The sequence below is a fragment of the Culex quinquefasciatus genome, chromosome 3 (genome assembly GCF_015732765.1).
Source record: "Culex quinquefasciatus strain JHB chromosome 3, VPISU_Cqui_1.0_pri_paternal, whole genome shotgun sequence".
Lineage (NCBI taxonomy): Eukaryota > Metazoa > Arthropoda > Insecta > Diptera > Culicidae > Culex > Culex quinquefasciatus.
Window position 1 is genome coordinate 165,892,480 of NC_051863.1, and position 12,233 is coordinate 165,904,712.

Genomic DNA, 12,233 nt, shown 5'->3' on the forward strand with positions numbered 1-12,233 from the left:
GTTACACCTTAACATTGAGAATCGGACCGATAGTTGCCGAGATAAAGCCAGTTGAAAAATGAAAGTTAGTTATGAAAATCTTTCGTAAATTCCACTTTTTTTCAGCTACTCATGGTCCTATTTTCAAAGTTAAAAATTAAGTTGAAGATAATTTCTCGCCTCTTTTTTAATGGAATGCAGCAAAACATAAACAAGATAAGTTATGTTTATCCTAGAACTCAAGTTACTTTTAGTCACTCAAATGACCTCTTAAACTAGATCAAAAAATTGATTTAGAAAATATTGGTAGAGTTTAAAATTTCGCAGAAATGCTGTTTGAATCGGATATTCAAACAACATAAGTTTAATGCTGTTAGATTTCTTTATATAAAAGAGCACACTTTTAGATATTTTATTTTAGTGCTTTTTAATTACAGCATAATAAAAATTTCATATGTATAATTTGGGATGATTTTAAATAAAAAATAGTCATAACTTAAAGTACACCTAATATATTTTGGATTAACAAAACTGATAATCTTTTAAAGAGAGAAACTCCAATGGGCACTCACGACCACGCGCCCTGCCAACCCCTTTCGTAGTAACTCACCTGCGTCGTCGTCGTCGTCGCAGCAGCAGCGCCTTCTTTGCGAAAGAGTCGGGAAAATTGCGCGCGCAGCTGACGTTCACCAGTCAGTGGCACTTTGGCCAGCAGTCGAACCAAACGTATTCATCGGGGGGTTCACGATCCTTGGCTAAGGCAAATGCCCCGGGAAATTCTGGTTCAGGGAAATCTGCGCGCGAGTATTCGAGCTGTGTGACTTTCGGAATAGTTGGGAAATTTGAATTTTGTTAAGAAAAATTATTATTTATTCTAATTGAAAATTATTTGGTGTACAAATATGACTAGTTGAATAAAGTGATGTAACGCATTAATAACAGGAAATCGATGGTCTCAAGCCCAGATGACGTGCACGTGCCTTGTAATTTATGCACCTGTGAATAATTACCCGAAAAAGAAAAGTGATCATAAGTGTATCGAACCACTGCCGGCGCCACATCGCCGTCTGGATCAAATCGACTGTGAAGAGGCAAATTTCCTTGAAGTTCCGTTCCTTTCTCTGGGGCTTGTTCAAACAACACCCCCGTTGGACGTCGTCGCCCCGTCAGTTTTTAATCAAATTGGAAGCACACTGTAGCAGCAGAAAAAGGCAGCGAGTGCAACATTTTCCGACCAGTTTTTCCTCAAAAAGGGACCTGCAAAAGCTTAGTTGTTGCTTGAATCAAAAGTGTAGTTACACCCGCCAACCGGGCCCTCAAAAAAAATGGGAAGCATTTTCATACTGCTGTTTGGCTTCTACCTGGTAAGTTTTGACGCGCGAGTGTGCAAATTAATTTAGTATGAAATTACTAATAGCCGACGCGCACGTTGCAGAATAATTAAGCTGATGGGAATTTTCTTCGCGCAACGCGCGCGTTTTGTCGAACGGAAAATGGGTCTTTCCGAAGACGATGAACCTAACGTGCGGCTGCGGCGACGACGTTGGGTATTGCGCAATAAACAATGCACGGTTTATTTGTACACGACCATTAAGGACGGCACGGTTTGATTAATTGACATTTGTAACGAAACGTTACAAATTGTCGATGGTAACGGGTGTTGTGGTTAATATGCGTGAACAGGTGTAAATTTTAAAACTGTGTTTTTTTAACGTCTTTTCAAGGTCATTTGCCTTGCAAATTGAAGTGAAATATGTTGAAGAGTTTTTAAATAGTTTTATTCCTTTGACTCTAATTAGAATAGGACATCACAATTATTCTAAAATTTCAAATCTATTAAATTAAAGCTAAATTGTATTATCATAAAATTCTGTCTCCGACTCTGCCTTCTAATAACTTAACAACGTCGGATACCTAACTTCTACGACTTTAGCTTTCCACTGACTCAAACTCTGACTCAATTTCCCATATGCAATTATTGAAAATTATGCGATTTCAGCTTTTGCTCCTACTGAATTTAATGCGACTCGTAATTTTGTGAAATGTCAATAAGGCCGTTTCAAATATTTTTTAAATTCATGTCACCCCCTCCATCTTTTTAATCGGTCCAAAAATTCGGAGGACAAAAAACATTTTTTTTTCACAGACTTGAAATTTTTAATGGAAATAGAAGTTTAACTAACTGAAAACAATTTGAAATGCATTTCCTCCGTTCATAATCATATTTAGCATGTCGATCAAAAATATTTTAAATTTTTGCGGAATTCCACTTTAAGTTTTTTTTTTAGCGAAAAAACATATTCTTCGATATTTCCTTGGGTATTTCAAAAACTAATGATTGTAAAACAACTGGGCAGGAATAAAATGCATTTAAAAAAAATCATTGAAACCTTAGTACCATGGCTTGTGATTATTTTTTTTGTTTTTTTTTTTCTTTTGCCCCTTACTCAACATAAACTAAAAAAAAATTGCAGCGGCCTTAATGCATGCAATTTTTTTCTGAAGTGTCACGTCTTCTTCCAATCTGTGTCCTTCAAATTAAAAATGTGGATGTCATCAACAATTTCGCAAGTTTTAAATTTTTACTCCATGCAGTTATGGGAATTGGTCGGACAGAATGAGTATGTAAATGTATGAAATTCTGTATCCTGAGAAGGTATTTTCTTATCGATGCATTTGGCAACATTGTTGGTTAATACTTCGTCGCCGTCGTGCTAACTTGTCGTACGTGCATTTTGGGCCAAATTGAGTTAAGAACGCCATTTTGTGCAGCTCACAATGCATCACCTTTTGACCTTCACAGATCCCCAAAATTCGATTTCAATCCTGAGATATTCAATACAAACCGAAAAAAACTCCGTGCATTTTTGTCACTTAACATATGAAAGAAGTTTCAATCTCGTCGTGCTATCTTGTCACTCCCTGAAAATTGATGTAAGTGCGACAACTGGCCAAAGGGATTTCAGGTCAGAACGCGTTTGACGCACGTACAAGTTACAAAACTATAAACATTTGTTATTATAACTCGGGACTCCGGTTACCAACTTCAACCAAACTTTGGGACAATGCACAGAACGGTCAGCCAAACAAAACGTGTTTGTTATTGTTTACATTGCGTGCTCTAGTTTTTGTTTATTCAAGGTCAAACATTAAAACGCGTTTTTCTCGGAACGCCAAAATGGCGGGTGCGACAAGATAGCACGACGACGTCGACTTGAGAAAAAAATGATACACGGAAAAAACAATTCTGGAGTTTTTTTTGAAAAGGTCCAATAAACCAAATTTTCAGTTTTTGCATTTTGGGTGTTTTTCAATACCCCTGACTCAAGGCGTTTCCAAAAACACCCAAAAAGCAAAAACTGGAAATTTGGTTTATTGGTCCTTTTAAAAAAAACTCCAGAATTTTTAATTTAACTTTAGATTTTTCCACTTTTTTATGTTTTAGGGTACTGAAAAAGACATCATTGGAGCCTTAGTACGTGATGATGAAAAATCTGGTTTAGGAGACATGAATTTAAAAAAAATATCGAAAATCTAAACAACAAATTACTAAAAATCATCAAAAATCAAATTTATCGAGCTTGCTATCGAAAGAACTCAACATTTTTTTATGAAGTGTACCGCCCTCAAATTATAGCTATTTATTATTGATTTTTCATCGATAATTCTTAAAAGATCAGCACTTTAAAAAAAAATATTTTTGAAAAGCAGCGACAACCTTCCCATATTTTTTTCTCTGGAACTTTGAAAAAATGAATTTCTCTGAGTGCCACTTACTTAGTTATAATTTTCAACTGCCAATATCTCAGGAACTATTGGTTTGATTTTCAATGTTGAAAATCTGATATTTTCAATAAAAATTAATTCAAAGTTGGAAAATCAGGATTAACTTTTGTAAAGGTTTGAAAATAGATAATTTTCCTTATTAAATTTTTAGATCAACTTATAGAATTTTTAATAGTAGTTTATGCAACAAGTTGCAAAAAGAGGATTTTTTCAGCACGAATCGTACATTTATCCAACGAGGTTCACCGAGTTGGATAAATACGAAGAGTGCTGAAAAAATCAAGTTTTGCAACGAGTTCCATACAACATTTTTTGCCATTCCAAAAAACACACACTGAGTGAAATTTTATGTCAAATTTTCATGTATTTTGTCAATAAATCGTTTAAATCAAAAAAAATTTGAAAAGTGTTACTTTTCGAAACAAGTGCTGAAAAGTTCAACTTTTCAGCACCCATTTCAGTGCTGAAAAGTAGAACTTTTCAGCATATATTTTGAAAAGTGTTGCTATTCGATTCTGTTATTTTTGGTACAGAAAAGTAGGCTATTTCGTCGTTCAAGAATGACAAGAAAAGTAATTAGTTTCACGACGGAATTGCAAAAAATTGATTTGAAGTTACTTCCATCCCACATATTTGGAACACCCACAAATTCAGAACACTTTTGTGATAATTTCGCAATAGCATGCCAAATGCATCTTCTCTGTCGACCCTACTATTTTAGTACCTTTATTTGGACATTCTCTTGCTATTTCACTAGTAAAAGTAGTAATTTTTGAACATAAAAACTACATTCCAAGACTATTTTATCCTGAGCAGCAAAACACTGCCTCCAAATTGCCTGTTCCATAATTGTGGGATGTTATTGTGTCTCCCACAATTGTGGAACACCTGAATTTAACTGATATATTCACAAAAAGGTTATCAAACCATTCATAAAACATAACTAAACTTGAGGTTCTTTGGGTTCAGTGCGTGAAGTCATTATTTTGTAAAAATTATGTACTCGTGGAGAGAACCAAAGTTTGTTTACATCCGTTAGAAAAAAGTTTTCCGAATTTGTGGAATTCAAACGTCAAAGTTTTTCTTCAAAAACTCGATATAAAAGTTTAAATTTTCAGTTGTTCGATAAAGCATTCGAAAAATCGCAAGAAAAGCTTTCATATGAAGGTAATAGCGAATTTTTAAGTTCAGTTATCGATTTGCTATGATTTTTTGAACATTGGCCGATCTGTAAACTGTTCCGAATATGAGGGATGACTGTATAATTTGCTTTACATCTGATTTTTGGTTTTGTTTTTAGGAGTAAACAACGTTCTTATAATCAAAATAAAAAAAAAACAAATTTTGCATTGAAATAATGGAATGAAGTTAAGCTACATTGCATTGTTTTTATGATGAACTAGTGTAGTTACGGAACTCTGCCCTGATAGGACTTTGTAACCTAAAAGCGACTTTTTTACAATAACTTTGAGAAATATGTTAAAAAATTGTCTGGTCTATTTTATATTTTCAAGTGTTCTATGACTAACCAATTTCACGTATTTTGCTTCAAATAATAATTCCTTGTAAAAAGCACAGCTGACGTTTTTTTGAAATACCAAACATTATTCAAATTGATGATTTGCAAAAAATTGCATGTCTTTGATCAATATGCACTTGGTGCAACAACCAGTTTACAAGATATGAATGCCACAAAAAAACTGTTTCGAAAAAGAATAAGATTATATACTATTGAATAATTTTAAGAAAATAAAGATTTGCTGTTTCCATGAAGAAGAGATAGTCTGATGTTTTATTACTGAAAAAAAGCTTATTATCAACAGCGGAAAAATCAAAACAAACACTCATTTAAACACAACACGAAAATAACAATGTGAACTTCCCGCAAAAGTGCAATCAGTGAAACAACCCAAAGCTCACCTCCTTTCCTTCGCAGCAACTTCCAAATAATCGTTAACATAAAGCCCATCCAGTTCCAACTGATCTTTATCACTGCATATATGCAATTTTCATTCAAAAGACTGCCAGGCGACTCTTCTCACCTTTCCCCACCAACAACTGTTGGTGGTTACGCACGTCAAACTCTGCAAACTGCATTTCGCGATGATGCATTCATGCGTAAGGCCTATTTTGTCTTCAACGTGCGCCGCCGCCGGTTTAAACCGTCGTCGGTTGTCGTGTGCACTTGTTTTTCCCATGGTTTACTTCTCCACTGCACTCCAGTACCACCCTCTGCCGCACAGTGCAACAGGGTGGGCACATTTCCTGACTCGAGCGCGAAAAAAAAATTAGACCCGGTCTGGTCGTACACGTGCTCGATGAACTAGTTGTATAACAAGATTTTACATCGATTTTCCTCTTCGCCGGGTTCATTTTCCTAACCATTTTTTTCGGTCACTTGGCCACAGTCGGTGAAAAGGTGTTCCTTGATGGTGTTCAACGTTGGCCAAAACACGCCACTGCCGCATTTGAGCCAACTAACGCCGAAATAAATCGACCCTAATGACTTAAATTTGCGTACGCTTCGAGCTGCGCGCGAAAGCATTTTGCTGGCCCAATGACCATCTTCGTAGGTCAGCCCCATAAATCGGGTCAACATTTCACAAACACTTGCTCGATTACATGTATTACGCGAGGAGGTACACAATTGTTGAAATGCATTCGCCTATTCAACTGTTTCAACCATTCATGAAGGTGCCGAAGGTACAACAAGAAACCGACAGCAATAACGGCCCTGTTGACCACCGTGTTGGTTTGCTGTACTACTACCCCGTTAAAGGCAGGTGAGCCATTTTTTCGACCTTGGTGATGGCCGAACAGAAATGCCCGTCATGAGGGGTGATAGAGCAATAAATCTGGTCGACCTTGAGCCTTAGTATCGCTGGCAGTGCAAGTCAACGGACCATGAAAAGGAAAAAAAAATCAAGCCATGTACGGACGGATTAGCTCTGCTAAACTACATTCCAGAGGCATCGTGCTCATCTGCCGTGATAAACTTAGCCACTAAAACGTTGTGGAAGTGCATTTTATTAGTTACAGCTGGATTGGGTTTGTTTCCTCATCTTAAACTCTACACGGATAGAAATCCTGTGAGCTAATCCGGTAACTCTATGTTGTCGAATTGGTAATCATTGAAATGTTTCCAAAATCGATAACTTTTTTTCGATTTTGACAAAAGTCAATTTTAAAAACAGTTCAAATCCAATTTTTCCCGATTTGTGAAACATTTCAATGTTTACAAATTCAACAACATAGAGTAACTGTATTGGGTTACAAGATTTCTATCCGTGTACTGTGGTGATATTTTTGTTGCTGTGGAACAAAAACATTTTTAATTAAGTAGCACTTAAGATAAATCGATGTCTGACGACGAGTGCTGAAAAAAATCAGGTTTTGCAACGAGTTGCTAACAACATTTTTTGCAATTCAGAAACACACTTTTTGGATGGAATTTTATGCCAAACATCCATGTGCTAAGGGACCATCCACAAACCACGTGGACACATTTTTGGAAATCTCAACCCCCCCCCCCCCCTCCTCCCTCGTGGACAATTGTCCATACAAAAAAAAATCTTTTTTGTATGGAGCGTGGACAATCGCCATACGGGGAGGAGGGTGTCGAAGGCCGTGTTACACTCCATACATTTTTTTTAAACTTGTATGGAAATTTTGTTACGAGGGGGAAAGGGGGTCTAAAAATCATATTTATTGCGTTACGTGATAAATTTTCATCAGTTTCTGTTTAAACATTTGTTCTTATTTTTAAGGGAAATTTACTGAATAATATTTACCAACCAAATTTTCAAGATTCCATTTTTACTTGTGATATGTAATTTAAAAATGTTTGCTCAGAAAAGCACAGTGAGATTTAAATCAGTACTAACTTGTTAAATCATCCTAATAAATAATCAACTGTTTTAAGATATTGAAAAAATAACCGCATGTCGGGTTTCCTAGAACAAATTCAAGATAAAAAACTAACTTAATCCACCTATGTGGTTGGAGCCTTCCTCACTTATTACCAACAATTGCTGCTATGATGGAATTGTACAAAAAATTTCATCTATTTTTAAGATCCAGAATAAAAAAGTACATAAATATCACTTAAGTGGCCATACCTCGAGACAGGGTTGCCAGATCTTCAATGTTTTGGACTCGTTGGAAAGGTCTTTTGATAACCTAACCAACAATGGGTCGGATGGTGGATCCGGACATGGTTTACATACATTTAAGTGAGATCCGGCTTCAAAAAAGTACATAAATATCACTTAAGTGGCCATACCTCGAGACAGGGTTGCCAGATCTTCAATATTTTGGACTCGTTGGAAAGGTCTTTTGATAACCTAACCAACGATGGATCGGATGGTGGATCCGGACATAGTTTACATATATTTATGTGAGATCCGGCTTCCAAAAAGTACATCAATATCACTTAAGTGGGCATATCTCGAGACAGGGTTGCCAGATCATCAATGTTTTGGACTCGTTGGAAAGGTCTTTTGATAACCTAACCAACGATGGGTCGGATGATGGACCCGGACATGGTTTACATGCATTTAAGTGAGATCCGGATATATGTGAAAACACATTTTTATACATAACTTTTGAACTACTTATCGAAACTTCAATCTGTATAAAACTCGATCTATGGGACCCTAAACCAAGTCGAATGCAACAGGTTCGGGTCAAATCGGTTCAGCCAGTGCCGAGAAACATGAGCTAGTTTGTTGGTCACATACATACATACACACACACATACACACAGACATTTGTTCAGTTTTCGATTCTGAGTCGATATGTATACATGAAGGTGAGTCTACGACGTGAGGAAGGCAAAAAATCGGCAAGTTAGATATTTGGCAACAAGTAAGTAAGGCTCTTTCTTGACATTTTGCTGAGTCCGTCGAAATATTTCTTTGGGTGGTCTAGAGCAACTGTTTCATTTAAGTTTTTAAATGACACTGAGAACAGACAGTAGAATTTGTTCATGCGTTTGAATGTTTTTTTTGAGTGCTGGTTCCATAAAATATTATTGAACTGCATAAAAAAAAAGGTGCAGGTGGTTATGTTCTACATGACCAATATGACAAAGAACTTTGTACAAAACTCCTAAAAAAATATTCTATTACATTTTATTTTTAAATCATTGCCTATTTATTTAATCCTGAATAATTTATTCTAATTAAATGTTTCCAATCTTTGGCACCTCTGTGGAAATAAATTGCCAAAACACGACAATATTGCCAAAACAAGTATGGTTCGGAGAATGCCTCGGAACCGGCCACTCTAGGTTGTGGTCACCACAATCAAAATGGTTATTTTCATGTCCAGTATCAAAAACCATGAATTTTGATACCCATATTGCCCCAAGTCGGATGGTTCGATTAATGTCCTCCCGGTAGAACTTTCCCTTGGACACTGGCCACTCCGGGTGTGGCCAATCCGGTCAAAATGGCCATTTTAGTTACCTGTTTCAAAAACCATGAATTTTGATACCCATATTGCCCTAAGTAGTATGGTTCGATTACTCTCTGGTTCGATTAATGTTTCCACGGAAGAACCTTTCCCAGGGCACTGGCCACTCCGGGTGTGGCCAATCCGGTCGAAATGGCCATTTTAATTACCAGTTTCAAAAACCATGAATTTTGATACCCATATTGCTCCAAGTCGTATGGTTCGGTAAATGTCCCCCCGGAAGAACCTTCCCCAGGGCCATGGCCACTCCGGGTGTGGCCAATGTTCTACCAATGTGGTCCCAACCCCATTGCCCCAAATTATTCTGGTTTTCCGGTGACCTTCCTAACAATCTTCAGTAGAACAAAATCCCTCCCAATTTGGTGCACATACTGTGTCGTTCAATGTGTGCGTATGTGTGTGAGCAATAAAATTACCACCGTGGATCCGTCTTTGACGAAACCTCGTTAGGCACTGAAATTGTCTGAGGCTAAGTGCTAGCTTATATAGTTCGCATGAAATGTGGCAACATGGTGCAAATTTTGCTTCCTCTCCTGCTTTCGCGAAACTCACGCGAGAGTTTGGCATCTCTGTTGCCACATTTCATGCGAACTATATAAGCTAGCACTTAGCCTCAGAAAATTTCAGTGCCTATCGAGGTTTCGTCAAAGACGGATCGACGGTAGTAATTTTACTGCTCACACACACACACGCACTCATTGAACGACACAGTATGTACACCAAATTGGGAGGAATTCTGTTCTAATGAAGATTGTTAGGAAGGTCACCGGAAAACCAGAATAATTTGGGGCAATGGGGTTGGGACCACATTGGTAGAACATTGGCCACACCCGGAGTGGCCATGGCCCTGGGGAAGGTTCTTCCGGGGGGACATTTACCGAACCATACGACTTGGGGCAATATGGGTATCAAAATTCATGGTTTTTGAAACTGGTAATGGAAATGGCCATTTTGACCGGATTGGCCACACCCAGAGTGGCCAGTGCCCTGGAGAAGGTTCTACCGGGAGACATTAATCGAACCATACAACTTAAGCCGGGACCGTATTGTAGGGGTAAGCGTGATTGCCTCTCACCCAGTCGGCCTGGGTTCGATCCCAGACGGTCCCGGTGGCATTTTTCGAGACGAGAATGTAGTAAATGTTGGCCCCGGACTAACCTAAAAAGGTTAGGTCGTTAGCTCAGTCCAGGTGTAGGAGTCGTCTCCCTGGGTCCTGCCTCGGTGGAGTCGCTGGCAGGCAGTTGGACTCACAATCCAAAGGTCGTCAGTTCGAATCCCGGGGTGGATGGAAGTTTAGGTGTAAAAAGAGGTTTGCAATTGCCTCAACAATCAAGCCTTCGAACCAGCCGTCCCCTAACATGACAGTTTTCGTGAATTGCGCGTATCCACCGACAGATGGCATGTGGACCTCGTTGGAGTCCGCCCATTAAAAACGCAACTCAAAATTTGCATGGGAAACTTTTTTTCCGTGACGGCTTTCGCGGCACGCTCCTCCAACTGTTCGAGACTAATATTTTAACGTGGCGTATCTTTAAACAAGTTTTTCAAGAAAATGATTCCAGAATGCTTATTTTGTCGTTTTAAACCGAAAGTAGGCAAAAACTATATTAATTTAAACTATTCGCCTTTTTCAAATGTTTGGCTAGATGATATCAAAGGCCGCCATCTTAGGCCCACTGGGCCCACAAAAGAGGTACGCTCAGTTTGTATGGGAGCTGTCAACATGCTCCCGGGCTGCTTCGAACACTTAGTTTCGAGTAGGAAACTCGTAATCGAGAACGCCAAGGCAAAGCTGTAGATCGAATAATTTGATTTGATTTTGATTTTTTTGACAACTTGGGGCAATATGGGTATCAAAATTCATATTGGTTTTGAAACTGGCAATCAAAATGTCCCGCCCGTGTGGATCAATCGGACCGCGCACTGGACCCACAATCCAGAGGTTGCTGGTTCGAATCCCGCGGCGGGCGCTCTAAAATTCTAAGTGTAAATATGGGTATCTGGCGCCGTCTCTCCGTGCCGTACTCAAACACTTAGGAGCCCAGGGCGGCGAAGTCCTTGTAGTTAAAAGGAAGACACTAGTGGTTGGTACTAGCAATGGTGGCCGACAGCTATAAAGTCAACTTCGTTTTTTCAATTAAAATGGCCATTTTGACCGGTTTGGCCACACTCAGAGTGGCCATTGCCCTGGGTAAGGTTCTTCCGGGGGACATTTACCGAACTATACGACTTGGGGTAATATGGGTATCAAAATTGCCCCAAGTCGTATGGTTCGATTAATGTCCCCCCGGTAGAACCTTCCCCAGTGCACTGGCCACTCTGGGTGTGGCCAATCCGTTTAAAATGGCCATTTCCATTACCAGTTTCAAAAAACATGAATTTTGATACCCATATTGCCCCAAGTCGTATGGTTCGGTAAATGTCCCCCCGGAAGAACCTTCCCCAGGGCACTGGCCACTCCGGGTGTGGCCAATATTCTACCAATGGGGTCCCAACCCCATTGCCCCAAATCATTCTGGTTTTCCGGTGACCTTCCTAACAATCTTCATTAGAACAGAATTCCTCCCAATTTGGTGCACATACTGTGTCGTTCAATGAGTGCGTGTGTGTGTGAGCAGTAAAATTACTACCGTCGATCCGTCTTTGACGAAACCTCGATAGGCACTGAAATTTTCTGAGGCTAAGTGCTAGCTTATATAGTTCGCATGAAATGTGGCAACAGTGATGCCAAACTCTCGCGTGAGAGTTTCGCGAAAGCAGGAGAGGAAGCAAAATTTGCACCATGTTGTCACATTTCATGCAAACTATTTAAGCTAGCACTTAGCCTCAGAAAATTTCAGTGCCAACCGTGGTTTCATCGAAGACGGATCCACGGTGGTAATTGTATTGCTCATACACACACACGCACACATTGGAAGACACAGTTTGTACACCAACTTGGGAGGAATTCTGTGTTAATGAAGATTGTAAGGATGGTCACCGGAAAACTAGAA

The 12,233-nt window shown here is 38.9% G+C and overlaps 1 protein-coding gene across 1 annotated transcript in view; it reads left to right on the forward strand.

Moving 5' to 3' along the window:
* The first annotated feature begins 677 nt into the window (after positions 1 to 677).
* The window catches only part of LOC6043712, a 50,127-nt gene continuing 38,571 nt past the window's right edge, over positions 678 to 12,233 (forward strand). The window contains exon 1 of the mRNA XM_038263080.1: positions 678 to 1,343. Within this exon, the coding sequence (XP_038119008.1) occupies positions 1,305 to 1,343 (39 nt within the window). The 5' untranslated portion in view covers positions 678 to 1,304. The remainder of the gene's footprint in view (positions 1,344 to 12,233) is intronic.